Source organism: Crotalus tigris, unplaced genomic scaffold, assembly GCF_016545835.1.
Source record: "Crotalus tigris isolate CLP2741 ecotype Arizona unplaced genomic scaffold, ASM1654583v1 scf7180000024341.3516292, whole genome shotgun sequence".
Taxonomy (NCBI): domain Eukaryota; kingdom Metazoa; phylum Chordata; class Lepidosauria; order Squamata; family Viperidae; genus Crotalus; species Crotalus tigris.
The window spans coordinates 2,007,786-2,031,071 of NW_024100511.1; the positions used below are offsets into that span (position 1 = coordinate 2,007,786).

General features: G+C 38.2%; 1 protein-coding gene across 2 annotated transcripts in view; it reads left to right on the forward strand.

The window, feature by feature from the left end:
* Positions 1-23,286, forward strand: part of NCAPG (non-SMC condensin I complex subunit G) — a 42,343-nt gene that overhangs the window by 8,981 nt on the left and 10,076 nt on the right. For both annotated transcript variants that reach the window (XM_039326515.1, XM_039326516.1), the window contains exons 10-17: positions 600-723; positions 7,686-7,775; positions 17,831-18,010; positions 18,731-18,841; positions 19,474-19,593; positions 21,082-21,291; positions 21,987-22,168; positions 23,067-23,232. In XM_039326515.1, the coding sequence (XP_039182449.1) occupies positions 600-723; positions 7,686-7,775; positions 17,831-18,010; positions 18,731-18,841; positions 19,474-19,593; positions 21,082-21,291; positions 21,987-22,168; positions 23,067-23,232 (1,183 nt within the window). The remainder of the gene's footprint in view (positions 1-599; positions 724-7,685; positions 7,776-17,830; positions 18,011-18,730; positions 18,842-19,473; positions 19,594-21,081; positions 21,292-21,986; positions 22,169-23,066; positions 23,233-23,286) is intronic.

Here is a 23,286-nt window from a genome sequence, read left to right on the forward strand (position 1 = left end):
CATTTCTTTTCATTGGGATTCATATTTTTGAGGCCCATTCCCTAGTGTTATCCGGTCCTTTGGAAGAACATCAGGGAAAATCCAGCCTTGCTGTTCAGTTCAGTTCCTCCTCTGTCAGAAAATCATCAGATACTGAGCGAAAGGATCACCCAGAAAAAAATGAATTCAGAAATATAAATGAGGCAGAGAACATCAATAGAAATAATTGAGATTTAAGAATATCCAGTTGACCATCTAGGCTGGGCATTTGTAGTCCGGCTGCAGAACATTTTCACTATAAAAAGTTTCCTTTCCCCAGAATTTCATGGAGTGAGAGATGGAGTGTGTAGTGGAGGCAGACATCACTGTAGTCAAATAAGCTTTCTTCTCTGTTTCAGTTTGAGCTTGTCTCTTATATCTTACAAGGGAAGAGTTTTTCCATGTTTTACAATATTTCTAAGCAGAGAAGAAATCCTAATTGTAACATTTGGGATTTGAAAGTGTGTTCATTGGCAGGAAACAGTGATGTCCATATATCAGAAATACAGGCACCAACCCACCCCCAAATAACGATTCCTTGGATTTTAAACTAAAAAAACCATAAATATTTCTTTTTTAAGGAAGAGATTGCTGAGTGTTCTACAAAAAATTCTTATGATTCCAACCTTGTCAACATCCCTTGTATCTAATCTTGTGGAAAAGTTGCTTTGCCTTTTGAAAGATGATGACCGAAGAATCCAGATGGTATGTTCTTTTGGTTGCAACTTTGAAAGTTTAATCCTTTAGGGAAGTCTTCAGAGCAATTGCATTAGCCAAAGTACCTGTTTTGAATCCATTTCTCCTTTGTAAAAAGTTTGCCTTTTTTGGATGTTAAAAAAACAGTTGAATAGAGTTGTTTTTGACAGTTTCAGGTGTAAATATTCATATATTTAGAAAAATTACAGAATATACATAGACTAACAGAGTTGGAAAGGACCTTGGGTGTTGTCAGAATCCAATTATATTTCATCTCTAGTTATCAATTATAGAAAACCCCATTTCTGCCTTCTATGGATTCTGAGGGAAGGGGGATGAACAAAGGGGCTTTATGGCCCTCACTTCCTTCTACACTTCAAAGGAACTGGATGTGTGTATCACCAAAAGGACTAATCATAACAATGGGGCTATTACCTTTCATGTAGTTTTCTCTGAAGAAAGGAACTGGTTGTGTGTATCACCAAAAGGACTAACCATAACAATGGGGCTTTCATGTAGTTTTCTCTGAAGTCTCCATTCAGCCGGCAGTAAGGAAAAGGGGGTGGGAGTGTAATGCCTGAGACTGTCGCTGGAAGAAGGGGGTGATTGGGTGGGGCTACTAGGGAACCCCTTAAAACCGTGATTGGGAGAGCTTGGACCCCAAGTCCTGTCTAGAACGCCTGCAACCATTTTTTCTTAATAAAGGATGCCTGTTGGAAGAATTATTCCAAGAGTTCTGTCTTCTTAAGATGCAAAGTGGGGTGGGTCCTTACATTAGACAGGACTTGCAAAATTAATCCACCTGGAAGGGAGACCCTTGCCGGGGGATTTTGCACAAATTTACCATGTCAGACAATGGAGCAAGAAAGGGGGAAAACTCCCTGGAAAGAGAGCCGCTGCCCCAACTGGAACCTTGCCAGATGTTGGGATCTGAGAGGTCAGATTTCTCAGGAGAAGAAGTAATGGAGACACGGGACCACAAGCCTCACTGATCAATGGGCGTTGGAAAGAAAAGTGAGTGGGGAAAGGAATCAAGAAAGGTGACCCTGAGACGGGGGGCCAAGCAACCAGAATGGAAGCAAGAGATGGAGAAATCCCTGCACGCAAGTGAAGAGGGAGAAAGCTGGGCACCGTACTCAGACTGGATCCTAGAGAAAGCTATTGACCTGATGAAGAGAACTCTCAGCTCCCTAGGAGAGGAGAATCCTGAGCCCTACGGCCACCTCAGCTCCTGGATCCGCAAAGGGAGAGACACCGAGGGCGAAGTGGAACCTGCAACCCCGGGGACATCTGCTGATCCAGTAGTCCCCACCCCCTACCGAACCACAGATGGCGATCTGGACGGAAGACACTACCACCAACAACAGAGACACTGATCCATTCCAAGACGTCCGCCGTTGGAGGTGAAATTCAAAGGGGAGCCAACACACTTGGGGTTTTTCCTAACCCAAGTCCTCAGCTACATGGAGGAATACGGGTAGGACATCCCCAGCGACAAAGCCCGCATCCGGATCGTGTAATCTGCCCTGGATGGACCGGCTGCAGATTGGGTGGTGAACTTGCACGACTCCAATGCCCCAGAACTCAGCGACTTCAACCGTTTCATGTCCTCTCTGAGAAGACGATTTGAAGACCCCCTGGCTGATTGCAAAGCCCCCGAAAGGATAAAAACGGTGAGGCAAGGGAAACACCCGATGGCTGAATATACACAAGAATTCCGGGCCATTGCCAGCAAACTGAACTGGCCAGAAGACATCCTCCTTAGCCTATTCAAAGATGGACTAAATTATGACCTCTATGATGCTTGCCTGCCCCGAGGGGACCCACACCAACTTGAGGAATGGTACATCTTGGCAGAGGAAGCAGAGATCAACATATTGAAGAGACACCACTGAGGAAAACAATGGAGCCGCTCTCCGCCTGAGTTGACACACGAAGCAGTGAAACCATTGGCTACAGCCAAGAAGCAAATGGGGTGTTTCAAGTGCGGAAGAGAAGGGCATCGAGCTGTAGAATGCCGCTCCAAAGCCCCCCAGCACAACCCAGACAGATCCCCAATCAGCAAATCCGGAAAGTCTTCAGCTAAGCCAAAAGAAACTGCCATGAGAATGATGGAAATTGCGGAACCCCCCACCTCTGCTCATCAGGGGGAAAGAACTCCAGCCTACACCGCAGGGCCGGTGGACGCCTCAGATGACAGCTCGGAGGGCGAACCCCTGGTAAGTGGACGCATCGCACCCATCCTCAAGACAGTGACTATATTAATTCCCCCCATGCCCGAAGCCGTGAAGGTGAAAGCCTTAATAGACTCTGGCTGCACCCGCTGCCTCATTAGCCCGACACTAGTGGGGAATCTGGGCATTCCGTCGAGGAGACTGGAACAACCAATCTCATTTGGCCAGTTAGATGGATGCATAGCAGGGGGGGGGTGCCAGCTACCCTAGCCATTCTACCAATACACCTCTCCCTGGGCAAACATGAGGAGGACATAACGTTTGTGGTGACCCTAGGCGTGGAATGCCCAATGATCCTAGGGATGGAATGGTTAAAAAAATGGAACCCCTGGGTAAATTGAAGGATGACAGAAATCAAGTTCCCGAAGGGGGACCCTATGGACTTAAAATCCCAATGGGAGCTACCAGAATCAAGAATAGAAAAAGCATCCATGGGAGAGGAAAAGGGACTAACAGAAATACCAGAGGAATACAGAAACCTTGCTGAAGTTTTCAGTGAGGAGAGGGCGGATGAGCTCCCCCCCCCAACCGACTCACAGACTGTACCATTGAATTCAAGCCTGGGGCAAAACTCCCGAAGCCCAGATTATACTCCATGAGCCCAAAGGAGAAGGAGGAAATGGAAAGATTCATTAAAAAAAAACCTGGAGAGAGGTTTCATTGAGCCAGCCAAGCCTAAAGTGGCTGCCCCGGTCCTCTTTAGAGAGAAGGACGGCTCTTTACGCTTATGCGTGGATTATAGGGCCCTGAATACAATCAGTGAAAGCAACCTATACCCTCTGCCCCTCATGAAAGACATGCTGTCACACCTCTCGAAAGGGAAACTTTTTTCTAAACTAGACATAAGGGAAGCTTACTATCGCGTGAGAATTAAGGAAGGGGACGAATGGAAGACCGCATTTAACTGCCCCATGGGGTGCTATCAATTCAAAGTCTTGCCATTTGGATTACAAGGGGGCCCTGCAGTCTTTATGCAATTAATCAATGACGTTCTAAGGGAGCACCTGTTTAAGGGGGTCCTTGTTTACTTGGATGACATTCTTATCTTCACTGAAACAAAAGAGGAACATGTCAACCTTGTCAGAGTGGTTTTAAAGAAACTGCGAGCCGCCCACCTATATGCCAAACTCTCAAAATGCGAATTCCACCAGGAAAGGATAGACTACCTAGGTTATTGCATATCCCCCCAGGGCATTGAAATGGACTCAGAGAAGGTCAGAGCAGTATTAGATTGGGCACCACCCCGCACAAGAAAGCAACTACAAAGTTTCCTGGGCTTTGCAAACTTTTACCGCCAATTCATCCCCTCATTTGCCCAGATAGCCTTGCCCCTCACTAACTTACTAAAAACGAAGGGAGCATCCTCAGTAAAACCTAGCCAGCCACTAACATGGACAATGGAGTGCCAAGCAGCATTTGAGAGACTAAAGAGACTTTTTTCTGCCGAACCAGTACTAAGGCACCCAGACATGGACAAGCCCTTCGTAATACAGGCAGATGCAAGTGATGTGGCAGTGGGGGCTGTTCTATTACAAGAAAACGATGATGGAGTATTGCAACCCTGTGCATATACATCCAAGAAACTCACGGAAACAGAACAGCGCTGGCCCGTATGGGAGAAGGAGGCATACTGGATACGTTGGGCATTACTCACGTGGCGACAGTTCCTGGAAGGCAACAAAATCCCCTTCCAGGTGTGGACTGATCACAATAATTTGGAAGCCCTGAAAGCGCCCAGGAAACTCAATCCCAAACAAGCCCGCTGGTCCCAGCATTTTCATCCGTTCCAATTTAAGCTCAAACATTTACCAGGGAGAAAGAACTTCCTGGCAGATCTCGCATGCCCCAATATAACAGCGCACGAACCACAGACTCTAAACCAATGATGGCAGAGTCACAACTGGCAGCACCAGTAACCATAAGAACCTAAGCTAAATTAAAACCACAACTGGACAGTCAAATTGGGATTGAATTCCGAAAAAGTTTGGAAACAGATGAATGGTTCCAGAAAAACAAAAATGTGTGCACAATGAGAGACGGGTTGCCTTGGGTAGGGGAAAAGTTATATATACCAACAACCCAAAGAGTCACTTCCATGCAGCTTTGTCATGACACAAAATCAGCAGGGCATTTTGGGTTTGTAAAAACTTTACACTTAATTAAACGGCAATTTTGGTGGCCATCAATAAAAAAGGACATAGAAAGTTATGTAACCAGCTGCCCAAAGAGGTTGCAAGGGAAATCGCCAGGACTATTACAAACAGTGGCAAATCCCTCAGCCCCCTGGAGGGAAATAGCCATGGATTTTATAGTGGAATTGCCAGAAAGCAATGGGAATACTGTTGTCTGGACGGTCACGGACTTGTTTTCCAAACAGGTGCACTTTATCCCTTGCCAAAAGATTCCCACTGCAAAAGCCTTAGCAAAACTTTTCATCCAGCACATTTACAGATTGCACGGGGCACCCCAACGCATCATCTCTGATAGGGGAGTGCAATTTACGTCTGCATTTTGGAAGGAATTTTTATCCCTCTTAGGGACCACTCAGGGACTGACATCAAGCCATCACCCTCAGTCAGATGGACAAAGAGAACATTGTCATTCAGTACTTGAGCAATATTTGAGATGTTTTTTGAATTTCCAGCAAAATGATTGGACGGACTTACTCCCTTTTGCAGAAGTTGCCTACAATAATGCAGTCCACTCCAGCACAGGCTACACTCCTTTTCAAATAGCCAACGGTCAAAGTTTCAACCCCATGCCAGAATTAACCCCAAACAAACCAACGATCCCATCACTGAAAGAATGGATGGAACAATTACAAGACACCTGGCCAATAGTTAGAAAAGCACTAGATGAAGCTAGGCAGGCATACAAAGCACAAGCCGATAAAAAAAGGGTTGAGCCTACACCATTCATTATAGGAGAAATGGTGTACTTATCTACAAAATACCTAAAGTCCCTACAGCCCTGTAAAAAACTTGGACCAAAATATATAGGACCTTTTCCAATTAAAAGAATCATAAATCCAGTAACAGTAGAATTAGAATTACCCAAAAATCTCAGGCAAATACACCCAATTTTTCATTGCAGCTTGCTGAAAAGAGAGCATCAGTCACTTCTACGGCCAAAACTCCCCCCCCCCAACTCCAATCATGGTGGAGGGCGAACAACACTTCGAAATAAAGGAAATCCTTGACTCTAGGAGATATCATGGAGCAACTCAGTACCTACTTGTCTGGAAACACCTCCCTCCCTCCCTCCCTCCCTCCCTCACAAAACGAGTGGGTCCATAAACATCATGTCAGAGCCCTGAAGCTATTAAAGAAGTTTCACACAGAATATCCTAACAAGCCTGACTAACTTTTATACCTGTTTTGTTTTCTTTCAGGTGGATCTGTCTTATTTTTGAGGGGGCAGGATATCAGAATCCAATTATATTTCATCTCTAGTTATCAATTATAGAAAACCCTATTTCTGCCTTCTATGGATTCTGTCATACGATGAAGGGAAGGAGGTGAACAAAAGGGCTTTATGGCCCTCACTTCCTTCGGTACACTTCAAAGGAACTGGATGTGTGTATCACCAAAAGGACTAACCATAACAATGGGGCTTTCATGTAGTTTTCTCTGAAGTCTCCATTCAGCCAGCAGTAAGGAAAAGGGGGTGGGAGTGTAATGCCTGAGACTGTCGCTGGAAGAAGGGGGTGATTGGGTGGGGCTACCCCTTAAAACCGTGAATGAGAGAGCTTGGACCCCAGGTCCTGTCTAGAACGCCTGCAACCATTTTCTCTTAATAAAGGATGCCTGTTGAAAGAATTATTCCAAGAGTTCTGTCTTCTTAGGATGCAAAGTGGGGTGGGTCCTTACAGGTGTCTTCTAGTCCAACCCCTTGCTCGAGCAGGAGACCCTGTACGAGGGGTGCTGAATCGCTGAGCCACGGATAGGCACTGGTCCATGGCCCGCCAGGAATCAGGCTGTGCAAGCAAGCAAAGTCCCATCTGCACATGTGGGACCTAGGCAGCATGCAAAATCCCCATCCTGGCCCACAGAAAAACTGCCCTCCATAGAACCGGACCCTGGTGCCCAAAAGGTTGAGGGCTGTTGCCTTATACCATTCCAGACTGATCTTTTAAAAACCTCCAGCAATGGAGCATCCATGACTTCTGGAGACAAGTTGTTCCACTGATTTATTTTTCTCACCTATAGGAAATTTCTCTTTATTTCTAGTTGGTTCTCTCTTTGATTAGTTTCCATCCATTGCTTCTTGTTCTGCCTGCAGATGCTTTGGAGAATAGGTTGATCCCTTCTTTTCTGTGACAACCTCTCAGATATTGGAAGATTGCTATCACGTCACCCCAGAATGATTCATTCATTTATATTTAATAAAGCACTTTTCAAGAGCTTGGCTAGTTTGCAAGTGATTAACTAGATTTTTCTACAAACATCCTCATCAGAGCATATTTGCTTGTCCCTTCGATAGATGAGAGGCACTACTAGTTTTCCTCCCAGTTGTGAACGTTGATGTTCCTGATTTGGAAATCAAGCTAGATGGGCTCAAGACTACCATCTTGACATAAGTTTTGTGGCCGTGTAAAGATTAGATTTTTAATGATGTAAGTTTCTCCCAAAGGACCTCCAGAAATTAGTGTTGTTTGTTGTTTAGCTTTATGATAGGAATAAAATAAGTTCTCCAGACTTGTTACAATTTCAGGTTGGTGCTTATTTACATTTTCAGGTTGCTGAAATAATTTCAGAGGCCCGGGAAACCATTGTGACAGTAGACAAGCAGCAAGAAGCAAGTGAAATAAGAAAACAAGAGCTTAAGGTATGGGGAGATTGTTCCACTTTTTAAGCAATTCATTTTTTAAATGAAATAACTACAATTGATTGCAATTTTTTTTTCTTCCAGCTGCTGAAAAATCTGAATGTTATTTCCCAGAAATGCAGAGAATTAAATTAATAGGAATATAGAGGGCAAATTTTCAAAGTTTTTATAAATCTTGATAATGATGGCAGTTGATTTTGATTTCCTTTTTTTAAAATAATTTTTTTATTTTCCAATTTTACATTTAAGTATTTAAAAAGCAACTGAGTTAATCAATAGTTCAGTAACAAACAAATTTTTTTAGTACAAATCTCAAACTACAACCTCAAATATTTCCTCTCTTTTTCCCTTAATATCTACTGTCTCATATTTAAGCTAATACAGTTATTATTATATCAACTAAATAAAAACATCATTATTACATTTATCAATAAATTTTAGCTTATACATATCTTAATTATCTTTACATTCAATCTTTACATTCAATCAATGTCCTGTTATTAGTTTTTCCCAATTTTTAGTTTCCCATCAATATTCAAATTTAACATTTGATATTTATAATTTCCAGTTTTTAGGTAACCAAACTTTCCTTTACCTCAATTCATAACAGAATCTAATATTCAAAATACACATCTTATCTATTTGGGTATAATCTTGTTCTATTTCCTAGAAGTTATCTATTTCCACCCATCTTACATCATCTAATTAATAATACAGTATCCCCTTTAATAAATCAAACCCCATTATATATGTTGTCTGAGTTAATCAATAAATCAAACATATTCATAATATTTGTTTTCTTTCTTTTGGGTCTAATTTTTAAGTATTAAATAGCATCCTTATTTTCAACTAATTTCCAAATATTTTAAATTTAATAACCAAAATTTCCCTTATCTCAACTTTGACTCTCTAATTAGTAATATGAAATCCCCTCTAATAAATCAAAACCTCAATTTTCTTCAGCCTTATTCTGGCTTTCTTTCTTTGCCAACTAGCCTTCCATGTCAACGCTTTTAAACCATCAAATAGATCTCCTCTATTATTATATATATTGTTGGAATAAGAGATACTATTTAGTTGCCATTTTTTTGGAAGGGCTAGCCCATTTGTATTCTTTAAATAATCTCCCTATTATTCCAAATCCCCATAATTGTCCTGGTATGTTTATCTTCAATTCAGTCTGTTCTTCTTGCTCCTCAGATTTCTTTTGGTTTATATAGAAAGTCTTTTCCATTTTCAGTGTTGTCAGTCCCTTTTCTGGATATTCCATTGACTGTATTTGTTGATAAATTGAGTCCTCTGTCTTAGTTTTTGATTGTTCCATTTCTTCTGTTACCTTCTGCGTTGTTAGTTCTTTAGTTGTAGTCAGAATTTGGGTTTGTATTTCTAAGCTGGCATCTTGTTCTTTTCTGTAACATCTTACTTGGTCAGAAGCTGAAAGAATAGTTTCATGTATTGCTTTCAACATGGAAAAAATCTTTTCTTGGTCCTCATCCATCTCTTTCACATGTTTATAAATAGTCTTTATAGTAGAAGTTGTTTGTCAAGCAAGATTTTATAGTCCAAGGTATTTCATCATCTCATATAGTAACCAATATTCCTCAAATAAAGAGATAGGAAGGCAATTCCCCACATATAACTCTGAAAGTCAGTAAAGGTTTACATTCACAGTGCAAGTAGGCCAATTATGCTGCCCAGCTGTTCTCTTACAGCTGAGTTTCTCACAGGTGCCAAAGTCAGAAGAGTCTTATCTAAGGTCTGGGCTTCAAGCCGCGTCTCTTTTAGGAAATAACTAGTTGTAGTACCAAACTTCGCCACAAGATGTCACCAAGTCCAACATTTTTATAATCCTTTTTCCAATTTTATTTCTTTTTTGTAGGTAAAAACAAAAATTTCCAATAAAAATAGGAAAATGTTTGGTCTCCAGGTTTCAGGAACATATAAATCCAATTAGATTAAAGGTATTCTTTTAGTGCTTTAATTCCCCTGGGTAGTCAGCCGCCACTATTCTTAGAGGGTGGGATAGAAATTCCCTTCCCTCTCTCCTCACAGGGGGAAAGATACTTCAGGCAGCTTTTATAGGAAAAGAAAATACTTAGGGTAAAGAGAAGATTGGATCTCACCCAGTTTCATCCGCGTTGCTTTCAAAGTGTTTGGTGGTAAGTTTGACTTCGGCTGTCTGCAGCCTAGTGACAGGCGATATTACTATGGCCAGTCTTTCCTCTGCTGGTTTGGAGGGCTGCCCCGGATTGAGCAGAAGGGCTGCCACCCTCCTGCAATCAAGTGGAGGTCCCCTCCTTGCTCATCGCCCCTACAGGGTGACTTTCAACCCTTTCCAGGGTCCCCCAGTGGAGCAAAACCAAACACGGAAGATAGAGCTTGCCTTCCAGTGGCTGCGGCAGCCACGATGGCAAACCAGAAGTTGATTTTGATTTCCTTTGGTGTATGTAAGTTCAAGTTGGAAATAGAAGAAGATAAAGTAGAAGGATGGACAGTGTGTTCAGGAAACCTTCATCGAGGACACTTTCTATCACATTGGGTTCATCTCTCAGCTGCAAGAAGAGACTTGGCTACTGTTGGTTACATCCCAGTAACTTCAGTATCAATGTGAATTCCCTTCACCAACCCACCCTTCCACTTGCTCTAAAAAGGACAGCTGGTCCAGATCATGGTGATCAAGTTGTAGGTCACCTGGCCATGGACATGTTCCTTCCATTGAAGCAATAGTTGGCTGCTCGTTAGCTGAGCCAAATTCAGATTTGTAGAGGCTTTTGCATAGGGAGTCTTCTAAACTATATTAAATAAGATGTTACCATTAATCTTTTATGGTTTTCAAAATGGTAACCTCAACTGTTGTATTGTCAACTAAAATTAGTACTCTCAATGAGGTTTTTTTTGTACTACTTGAAGACTTCTCTCTTCATCCAGGTCTTGGCTGAGAAACTGATGAACAGATTTTGTGTCTGTTTTAGTTTCTTCTTTTTTATTGTTTTATAATAACTTTATTGTATACTTTACTGTGTTTTGTTTTATTTTATTGTATGCTACTTTATACCTTACAAAGTATTTCCAAAGGTTATTTTCATTGAGAGAAGCACAAAGACATACTGGTGGAGGTTGCTGATTCCAGATTTTTTTTTTTATTGGAAAGTTTTATAAAAGTTACAATATACACCCCAAAACCCACCCACCCTAAACTCCCCCCTCTCCCTCCCCCACTTCCCAGAGCTGAGTACAGGGTAACAAATATAATAAGCATAATCTACCTAATTAACCAACTATATAAATAACCAAGTCCATAATGCGCTTTAACTCCCCTTTAACATAAAAATAAACAAATTAAAAATAAACATAATAATATAAACAAGTTAACATCCTAATTCTTGAACAATACAATATCCAAATTGTTAAACAATACTAATACTAAAAATAATAAAACTAATAAAAATTCCACTATAATAAACTATTCTTAATAATAATACTCTAAAATTTACTCATAAAGTAAATGGAACTTTTTAGTCCCATATTTATTCTGAATATAATCTATCCATCTTCTCCAAACCGAAATGTATCTTTCTTGTGAATGATCCTTCAAATAAGCAGAAATCTTAGCCATTTGTGCTAAATTTGACACTTTAAGCGTCCATTCTTCTATAGTAGGCAAACAATCCTCCCAATATTGCCCTACCAATAACCTTGCAGCTGTTACCGAATTCAACATCAAATTAATTTCTTTAACATCATAATCTACAATTACACCCAATAAAAATAATTGTGGAGTAAACTTTATCTTTCTCCTAAAAATCTTTTGAATGTTACACCAAATCTTAATCCAGAAAGCTTTTATATTTCTGCAAGTCCACCAGATATGAAAATAAGTAGCATCCAAACCACCACATCTCCAACATTTAGGCTGTAAATTAGGATACATACAAGACAATTTTTTAGGATCCAGATGCCATCTATAAAACATTTTATAAAAATTTTCTCTTAAATTTTGGGCCTGGGTAAACTTTACATTTCTAACCCAAATTACCTCCCATATATCCAATGGAATCGGTTCCTGAATATTTTGGGCCCATTTTACCATACAATCTTTAACTAAATCCATTTCCGAATCCAATTCTATTAAAGCATTATAAATTCTCTTTATATGCGCTCGATTTTGATCTTTAATCTGTTTTACCAAATTCTCATCCATTGAAGTAATACCAACCTTTTGATCTAACTTCCACCTAGCCAACAATTGATTATACTGAAACCAAGATCGTACAATATTTTCTTGCTTTAACTCAACTAACGGTTTTAATTGCCAATCATTCCCTACCAATTTAAGTAATTCCTTATAAGAAATCCTATCCAAATTCACACCCATAGATACCCTCTCTATCGCGTGTCCAGAAATCCCCCAGATTGGTATTTTGTAATTTAACTTATAATAATATTTCTTCCAGACATGCAATAAAGCACTTCTTAAAATATGAGATTTAAAAGCTTGGTCAACTTTTTTGTTATAAATTAGGTATGCATGCCACCCATATAATAAATTCCATCGCTCAAGATAAAGTATACCTTTATTTGTTAAATTAAGCCAATCACTAACCAGTGTTAAAACCACCGCATCATAGTATAATTTCAAATTAGGCGCCTTAAGTCTTCTTTCCCGTACGTCTTGTAAGATCTTAAGTTTAATTCTTGATTTTTTCCCTGCCCAAATAAATTTATTAATACTCTTCTGCCATTCATCCAAATTGGCATCTTTTTTCAAAATTGGTATCATTTGAAACAAGAAAAGAAACTTTGGTAGAACATTCATTTTAACAGCTGCAATTCTCCCCAACAAAGATAATTGTACTTTTTTCCAATTGTTTAAGTCCTTTTGAACTTTTACCCATAATATCTCATAATTATTTTTATATAATTTTGCATTAGAAGCTGTAATATATACTCCCAGATAGTTAACCTTTTTCACTATTTCAAAACCTGGCAATTTAACTAACGTTTCCTTTTCCTTCATAGTCATATTTTTAGATAATATTTTAGTCTTATTATTATTTACCTTAAAACCAGATACTTTCCCATACTGAGTTATAATTTCCATCAAGTCTATAACCGATTGAATCGGCTGAGATAATGTCACAACCAAATCATCCGCAAAAGCTCTCAACCTGTAATCATTCTTTTTTATTTTTATTCCCTTTGTTATAGTTGATTCACGAATTTTAATCAGTAAAATATCCAATGTTAAAACAAACAACAATGGCAACAACAGGCATCCCTGTCTTGTACCTTTTTCAATTTTAAATGTCTCTGTTAATCCCCATTAATTATGATTTGTGCCAATTGTTGTTGATATAGAGCCCTAAGAAAATATAAAAATTTATCCCCAAAATTCATTTTATCAACAACTTTCAATAAAAATTGCCAATTCAACTGATCAAAAGCTTTTTCAGCATCCAAAAATATCAATGCCGCAGGGACTTGATTGTTCTTATCCAAATACTCAATTAAGTTAACAATTTGTCTTACATTATATTTCATATATCTTCCAATTATAAATCCAGACTGATCACTATGAATCATTTGCTTCAAAACTTGCATTAATCTATTTGCCAATATTTTTGAAAAAATCTTATAATCTGTATTCAAAAGTGATATAGGTCTATAATTCTTAGGCTGGGTAAGGTCTTGATCCTCTTTTGGAATCAGCGATATAAAAGCCCTTCTCCAAGGCACTTCTCCAATCTGGATACTATTAAAAAGTTCCTTTAATGGTTCTATGATCTCTTCAGATAATATTTTATAGTAAATTGCTGATAATTCATCTGTACCAGGAGCCTTACCCACTTTTAACTGTTTAATTGCCAAAATAATTTCCTCCGAAGTAATTAAACAATTCATCTCCTTTCGTTGTTCATTTGAAAGTCTAGGAAAATGTGCTGCCTGTAGGTACTTATCTATATCTAAAGCTTGTATATTTTCACTAACATATAATTTTAGATAAAAATCTAAAAAACTCTTTTTAATCAACTTTTGTTGATATACCTCTTTACCTTTATATTCTATTTTCTCTATAATACGTGATTTCTGTTTCTTCCATAATTGATAAGCTAACCACCTACCAGGCTTGTTTGCATTACAAAATGTATTATGTTTCGCATAACACAAATTAGTTGCAATCTGATCAGCCATTAACATATTAAATTGCTCTTTCAACATATTTATAGAAACCTTTAATCTATTATCCGATGGATTCAAAATAAAGGCCTTCTCCTTCAATTTAATCTCTTCTTCCAACTCTTTACGTTTTTGCATCTGCTTACACCTATGTCCATTATTCATATGAATCAAAACCCCTCTCATATAAGCTTTGCTAGCATCCCAAACCATTGCCATCGAAGTACCTTTATGCATATTCAAAACAAAAAATTCCTTCAAATGTTCTCTACATTTCTGCGAAAGCCCCTCATATCTAAATAAATTTTCATTTAGTCTCCAAGATCTTCTATTCCCATCTTCAGCAAATAGCTCCAACCATACAGGACTATGATCCGACAATGTTCTAGGAAAGACCTTAGCATTCTTGACCCTGGAGAAAAAATCAGTAGTAATTAAAAAAAAAATCAATTCTGGAGAATGATTGATGCCTATCCGAAAAAAAAGTAAAATCTCTGTCCTCCATGTTCCGTTCTCACCAAATGTCTCTAAATTCCAAATCCTCTTTCAGATCAAAAAAAGCCTTAGGTAATTTAGAATGATTAGAAATTTTGAAAGATCCCTTCTTGTCTTTACTTGAATCCAAAACACTATTCCAATCACCCATCATAATAACAGGTTTATAATCCAATTGAATTAGTTATGAAGTAACAACTTATAAAACTGTTTTTGTTGTCGATTAGGAGCATATAATCCAATAATAAGAAGTTTCTTGCCTTGTAGCACTAAATCAATAATATATCTTCCTTGTGTGTCAGATTCAATTAATCTAACCGATAAATCTCTTCTTACATAAATAACTACTCCCCCCTTTTTATCTGGGGCAGAAGCTATAAAATGTGATCCCAACTGAGAATTAATCAAGTGCTTTTGATCTTTCGTAGCAATATGAGTTTCCTGCAAGCAAACAATGTCATTCTTACGTTGCTTCAAGTAATGAAATACTTTCTTTCTTTTCTGTGATGAATTCAAGCCATTAACATTCCATGTCAGAAACTTTGCCATCCTTAGTGGCCTGGAGCCTCTGGAACACTGCTTGAAGATCAGCCATTGATCTCTTCGGTCGTGTCCCTCCCACAGGCTCTGTAGTAATCAGACCTTGTATTATTGATCCAGAATTAGCCTTCTGCTTCTGCTCCTTTTCTTTACGTCTATACGCAGCACGAGTCATCCTGTGTTCCTTTAAATTATCCTTTACCTCCAAGCTCTGTTCAATAGGTTCAGCCTGCGGTAAATCTCCTACAACCAATGACATTATGCCTTCAACTGGCTGTTTGTTTGTTTTTTTTATTAAAAGTTTTACAAATTTAATACAATATAAACCCCTCCCACCCCTTCCCCCCCTCCCCCACTTTCCAGAGCTGATTACAGGATAACAAATAAACAAACATAATCTAACTAACATTAACCAACTATACTATCAATCAAAACCATAACACACTTTAACTCCTTTTCAAAACAAGTGTTAACAAACTATAAACTAAAATAATGATATAATTAAAACTATTAATAATTATCTAAAATCTACTCATATGCAAGATAATACTTTTCAATTTCATATCTCTTTTGAATGTAATCAATCCATCTTCTCCAAACCATAATATATTTTTCTTGTGAATGGTCCTTTAAATAGGTGGAGATTTTTGCCATTTCTGCTAAATTAGACACCTTAAGTATCTATTCTTCCATAGCAGGCAGAGAGTTTTTCTTCCAATATTGCCCCACTAATAATCTTGCAGCTGTTATAAGATTCAACATCAAATTGATTTCTTTAACATCAAAATTTACAATAATACCCAACAAAAATAACTGCGGAGTAAACTTTATATTTCTCTTAAAAATCTTTTGAGTATTCCACCAAATCTTAATCCAAAAAGCTTTTATATCTCTACAGGTCCACTAAATGTGAAAATAGGTTGCATCCAAACTTCCACATCTCCAACATTTGGGCTGTAAATTCGGATGCATGCGGGACAACTTTTGGGGATCCAAATGCCATCTATAAAACATTTTATAAAAATTTTGTCTTAAATTTTGCGCTTGAGTAAATTTTACATTTCTAACCCAAATTGTCTCCCATGTATCCAATAAAATCGGCTCCTGAATATTTTGAGCCCATTTAACCATACAATCTTTAACTAACTCCGTTTCAGAATCCAATTCTATTAAAACATTATAAATTCTCTTTATATGAGCTCGACTTTGATCTTTAATCTGTTTTACCAAGTTCACATCCTCTAAGGTGATACCAACCTTTTGATCTAAACTCCACCTCACTAACAATTGATTATAATGAAACCAAGAGTGTACAATATTTTCTTGCTTCAACTCAGTCAAAGACTTTAATTGCCAATCTTGCCCAACCAAAGTAAGTAATTCCTTATAAGAAATCTTATCCAAGTTCACTCCCCTAGATATTCCCTCTATCACATGTCCAGGAATCCCCCAAATTGGAATTTTATAATTTAACCTATAATAATACTTCTTCCAGACACGCAACAAGGCACTTCTCAAGATATGGGTTTTAAAAACCTGATCAACTTTTTTATCATAAATTAAATACGTGTGCCATCCATATAATAAATCCCATCCCTCAAGAGAAAGGATATTTTTATTTGTTAAGTTGAGCCAGCCTTCAATTGGCTGTTTATCTTCCAGCCTTTCTTCTGTTCTCTTAGGTCGTGGAGATGGTGGTGAACCTGCTTTCAGGACATAAGTATAAAAATCTTTTGCCTTTGAAATTGTATTTAGTCTATATCGTGTCCCTGCATAATTCACCACTATTCCAACAGGTATCTCCCATCTAAACTGAACCTGTCGATTTTTAAGCTCCTCAGACAAAAAGGCAAAATCTTTTTCTAAGAATTTTTGGAGGTATTTCTTTTAAGATTATAATATTTTGATCTGCAATTTGAAATCTCTGCTTATAAAAAGCCTGAATAATTTCATTTCGAAGTGATCTCTTAAAAAAATAAATAACCACATCTCTGGGTAAATTTTTCTGCCTCGCAATCCATGAATTGACCCTAAATATTTTATCTATCTCTCTTGATAATTCCTCAGGTTCACATCCCAGAATGGAGCTATAGCTCATTCCACCTCCTCTTTCAGATCTTCTCGTGAATTCTCTTTTAATCCTCTTATTCGCAGTGCAAATTCCATATCTCTATATTGTGAGATGGTGACTTCATCCTCTGTTATATCAATCTTGTTTTCAACTTTGACAATTCTACTTTCTAGTTTTTTAGTATTTTCCACAACTTCATCCACCCGATCATCCAGGCGTTCAATATGAGTTGCTAGCTCTTGAAGTGCAAACAATATGTCTTCCCTCATCTCCCTATTCTTATTCTCAAGAAGCTCTGCCATCTCTTCCTTCATTTTACTGTCGAGGAGATCGGCCACCTCCTCCTTTATCTCTTGTGTCGCTTTTTTCAAAGCATCTTGAATATCTCTAAGCGTAAATGCCGGTGGGGGGGGAGAAGGTGGGGGGGGGATCTAGGTATAGTTTGCTGTGCAGGCTGTGTTACAGGAGAAGAAATTGAACTTTTAGGAACAACAGAAATTCCCAAATGCTTTGAAGCCATTTTCCTGCCTGTATCAGTCCACTTCTTGTAAAATCAACAATTACAAAATAAGAAATAAAAAGCGAAATCCCAGAAAAAAGAAAAAAAATATTCTGTAAAAATTCTTGCTTTTTAAGTGAATAGCCCAAGTCTAATACACTATTTAAACTTTGTTTCCAAATGTAGCTCTTTCTTAACAGATGTCTACTTTTTGTAGAGGCCCATAATATAATACTCAGTAATTCCAGGGCATAATTTTTGTTTTCTTTCCAGCTGGCAGAAATAAAAGTGAAACTCATGGAAGCAAAGTATGCTCTGGAAAAGTGCGTGGCCATGCAAGACTTCAGCCATGCTTCTGTGTTAAAGGAGAGGATTATAGAGCTGGAAGGTATAAAGAGTGGCTTGTTGAAAGAGACAGAAGAATCCGGAACTAAAGAGATATGCGTGGAAAAGGTTCTGTATTTTACTAATTCTGAATTGCTCTAGTTTTTTCAGTGTTTTCATCTTTACGTGTTAAGAACTGTGTATATGATTTGTTTGAAATGGCTTTTTAGAAGGAGAAAAGAATGCTTGTAGTTCAGACTTGAATTGTGAAGTCCTTGATGTAGAGTCCTTTAGTCCAGCACTGAAGATGTTACTTAGTTGGGTAATGAAATGTCTTCAAGAAAACAATTAAGATCAGAAAACAACAAAGACTCCATAGGAAGAGAAATTGAAAATCCTGCTATTACCTGTGATCTCATCCAAAGATGCTAGTACCCCGTTAAGAAAGAAAGAAATGAGCCAGAATATCTCTGTATCTACCTATCTACAATACCTAGTTTTCTACAAATGGATTATTTCTCATGTATAAGGGCTAGGAAAAAAATCCAATCGCTACATCATTGCAGAACAAATGTGAAATAAGGGAAATAGAGTGATTGTCGCTGGAAGGAAAGGCTGTTGCTTTGGAACAATCTGCAACTAGAAAATCTCAAGATGGCCCATTGATTGAACAGACCACCTTCTTCAGTTGGAGTTAATGATAAATGTAGGGTCAAATTTTGCTTGCTTTCCTATAGAAATAAATTGTTAATTCAATTGAATGTTGCTCACTTTTGTTAGCAGAAAGCAATGTAGATATTTGGGCGGACAGAAATCCTGAACTAAGCTATGATGCTTTTATTTTAAAAGAGTGATCCAGAAACACTTCTGAAGTGTTTGATGATGTGCAATGAACTTCTGAAGCAGATCTCATTTTCCAAAGGATTAGGACCCACATTGGATGGAATAATTGAATCCCTGGTATGTGGTAACCTTATGATACATATCTCAATATAGAAGAGGTGTTCTGAGCAGCAGCAAGTATATGTGGTCTCAAATACTTTTTTCTATCTCAGGTAGCTATACTTGTTCTGCATTCTATTCTGCATGTATATCCACAAAAAGCAGCCAAGGATAAAAAATGAATTAGTTTGAACTGTATAGGATTTCACTTTGCAGGCACCTCACTCAGCTTTTCTACTTCAGCCCTCCATTGGATTACAGATGGAATCAGTTTTAGCTTTTGGGCAGTTCCTGGCAACTTGGTTTGGAATCTCCCACCCTTATTTCTACTACAGAAGGAGATACGGTTTTATATCAGTTAGAGATTCACTATTTTTCCATTTATATAGTTCTTTCAAACAAATCTGAGCAATCCATCCGTCTATTTGACCACTAGCATGAGCATTTGTTAAAATCAGTTCATGCTTTTTTGTTTGCAAAAGCATCCTCAAGGGGAGGTTAAAGAAGTTGGCCCTTCATCCTGGCTTTTTAAACGTCCTCTGTGGTTACCCTGATCTCTTTGGTTACCAAAATAAGTTTCTTATCTTAACAAGCAAGTGGCTACAAGGTTCTCTTCTGTTCAATATGTCTTGCTATGTTTGTTCTTCTAGATAATTCCAGGAATTACTAATATCCATCCTGCTGTGCGAAACATGGCAGTGCTGTGCTTGGGCTGCTGTGGCCTGCAGAGCAAGGAGTTTGCGAGTCAGCACCTCACTTTGTTGTTACAAGTAAGTAGGTTTCATTTTTCATGAAATGTCTGATAGAATGTGGAAACCCTGAGGAAGAAGAGTTCCTATTGCAACAGGTATTCCTGAGTCCAAAAGAGTAGGAAAATGTGTGAAAGGAACCCAGAGTAACTCCACTTCGCTTTCAGTAGGCACAAATTGATGTGGTTGGCTTTCAAGTTCAGTGTCAGGCCCTGCAATGCTGGCCAACTCAGCAAACATTAGTACCTTGGAAAGATCTTTGTTGCTAGGAGAGTATAATGTAACAAAATCTTGAAAACCTATCAAGTAATAGTCCAAATCAACCTATCATAATTAAAGGGGAGTTACTTGGAACCTCTTTCTCACACTTCTTCCCTCCCTGGATTGAGAGGTCTGTCTTGCAAGTAGATGGGAGCCACTACATTGGCATCCTGGAATTTTAAAGAAGGTCCAGTTGTGCTATACCACGTTAAGAGGGTGAGTGGATGGGTAGGCTGCAGAGAAATAGCCAGCTTGTAGAAAACATTTGCCAAGTTCTATGTAGTAATCATGCTGGGAACTATAACTGGGATGTGGAACTTCTAACTAAAAAAGTAGACAACCTGGATCACCAAAATGCTGTCAATCCATATTGCGGCAAATAGCTGTGGTGTTCATTTCCTATCTTCTTACTTTCACATTCTGTTTAAAATAAATCCTACGCAGGAAAACTCATACTTTTCAATTGTAATATCAGCATCTATTCAAGGTCTGATTTCTGAATGTTGGACTTGAAACATTGGCAACATCTCTTTCCATTGTCCTACATCAGGAGTCTCCAAATTTGGCAATTTTTAAGACTTGTGGACTTTTGGGAGTTGAAGTCCACAAGTCTTAAAAGTTGTCAAGTTTGAAGACCCCTGTCTTGTATCCACTGTAGAAGAGCATTCTTCTGGAAGGTGTAAGAGTAAACACACTAGTTTCCCAGGTTTGGGATTGTGACTTGTTCCCCAACCAGTTTGAGGCTGCAGAGGCATTAGCAGAAGTGTTTGATTGGGGAACCACTGGAGAAGATGTGAGTGGGGAAAGGGCTAAGGATGGGAATGAAAAAAGAAAGATAAAACTCCAATTTCTGTTCTGAAAAACCCCTCCAGATACCCAAACCGCTGTCATCATTTCTTGGTAGTATGACCAAATGCTGACTGCCCAATTCTGGGCCAGTTTGAGAGGCTATGGGTGGAATATTGAAGCACATGGAAGCTCCTTATGTCTCGGAAGTCCCCTGCTTCAGTTTCTACTTTCAATTTTTGCATTTCACCAGAAATTGGCTATTTTGCTTCTGTCTTGATTGCATGTTTGAAGGAACATGCAGATTTTGAGAAGGCCATTCATTAAGTTCAGATTTAAAGCCCAATTTGGAACTGCTTTAAAGAGTCCGAGAATGCTTTTTTTTTTATGGCTCAAGCAATGAATTATAGTTTAAATTATACAGATTCATAGGTCCTGTTTGGTCTTTCTAATCTTATTCAGGTATTGCAAATTGACGAAATGAAGATAAAACTGAGTGCTTTAAAAGCAGTCTTTGACCAACTAATGATATTTGGAATCGAACCATTCAAAGACAGAAAAGTTCAAACTGGAAATGAAGAAAATGAGAGTGAGAAAACTAAGGAAACAGAAGAAGAAACAGCTACTACTCACAATCTTCTTCAGCTTCTTTCTGGGTTTCTAGATAGTGAGGTATGACTGAAACTAGCAAATATGGAGGTAAATTTTAATTTCATGTTTGGAAAAATATAAAGAGAAAAATTGAGCATAATATTTCCCTGACTGGTATTAGCGCATAACACAAAAATTGCATGAAAAATGCTAATATCAGTTATATACCCCTCATCTGAAGAGAGACGTGTTAAAATAGTTATGAGAAAGAGCTTTTTTATTGCTTCAGATTAACAACTTCTTTTAGTGACTGTTCAAAGGTACAACTGCATTGAAAAAAGTTACTTATGACTAGTTTTCATACTTAAATTGCAACATCCCCATAGTCACATGATCAGAATTTGAGCACTGGACAATTGGCATGTAGTTATGACAGTTGCTTTGTCCCAGGGTCATGTGATTGCCATTTGTGACTTTCCCATCCAGCTTCCAACAAGCATAGTCAATGGGAAAACCAGATTCGCCTAATGAGCACATAATTCACTTAACAACTGCAGTGATTCACTTAACAACTGTGTCAAAAAGGTTGTAAAATGGAGCAAAACTCACTTAACAATTGCCTTGCTTAGCAATGAAAATTTTGGGCTCAGTAGTGGTTGTAAGTCGAGGACTACCTGTAAATGCAATCTTGCAAAATGAAACTTACGGTAGACGTTGCAGTTAGAATTTTCTGTGGAATAATTACTGGAATACACTTGTGTAAATCTGTTCTCCAGTTTTCAGAAATTAGAACTGAGGCTTCCGAGGGATTGGCAAAGCTCCTATTTTCTGGCCGGCTAATCAGCGCTAAGCTTCTTTCTCGGCTGGTTTTGTTGTGGTATAATCCAGTGACTGAAGAGGATACACGTCTCCGACATGCCTTGGGCGTTTTTTTCCCTTTATTTGCATATTCAAATAGGTATATTCTGTGTATATGTGTTTGTCTGTCTGTAGTTTTTTTTAATACAACAGTTTGTTTAGTGACAGTTCAAAGTTACAACAGCATTAAACAAAGTGACTTATGACTGTTTTTCACACTTATGACCGTTGCAGCATCCCCATGGTCATGTGATCAAAATTCAGACACTTGGCAACTGACTCATTTATGATGGTTGCAGTTTCATGTGATCACCTTTTGCCACCTTCTGATAAGCAAAGTCAATGGGAAAGCCAGAATCACTTAATAACGGTGTTACTAGCTTAACAACTGCAGAGATTCACTTAACAACTGTGGCAAGGTGATAAAATAGGGCAAAATTCACTTAATAATTGTCTCGCTTAGCAGCAAAAGTTTTGGGTTTAATTGTGGTTGTAAGATGAGGACTACCTATATTTTAAATAGCTCAGTGTGAACTTAATTGAAAAGAAAAAAAATACTGTGAAGTTTTTTATTTGAATAATAACAGCTGCCTAACCATGTGATTTGCTACATGTTTTCTTAAAAATATTTTTTGTTGAATTTTTTACTGGGTATACTTTAATCTTATCATAAAGATACTTCTAGATTTTTTTTTTACATAAGCAGCTTACTGTGGTTTAGTTTGTAAGGCTGTTAGTATGTATCTATTTTTTATGATCATATGCTACAAAAAAGCAGAAGGATCCACAGTAAGATATTAATTACTGTTATTAGAATATTAGACTACCTTATTGCTGTTTGCTGTCATTTGCATTTGATGCCACTTTCACAAGAGACCTTATTCTTTCATCTGGACATAGAATTGGTTTCTCTTATGTTAGTTGAATAATTGATGCAGATGGGTGCATTTGATGTTGTGTTGTGTTAAGGCCTCACCTGTTACATTTTAAAAATGCAGAACCAATCAGGAATGCTTTGAAGAAACTTTTCTTCCAACGTTGCAAATATTATTTAATGCTCCAGCTTCATCGCCATTGTCAGAGGTTGATGTAGCTAACGTTGCTGAACTTCTGGTGGACTTAACAAGACCCAGTGGATTGAATCAGTGCTTTCAGAACTGCCAGGTAGGGTGAATTGTGTGCGAGGGTGCTGTTTGTTTGATCTGAGATTAGAAAGCC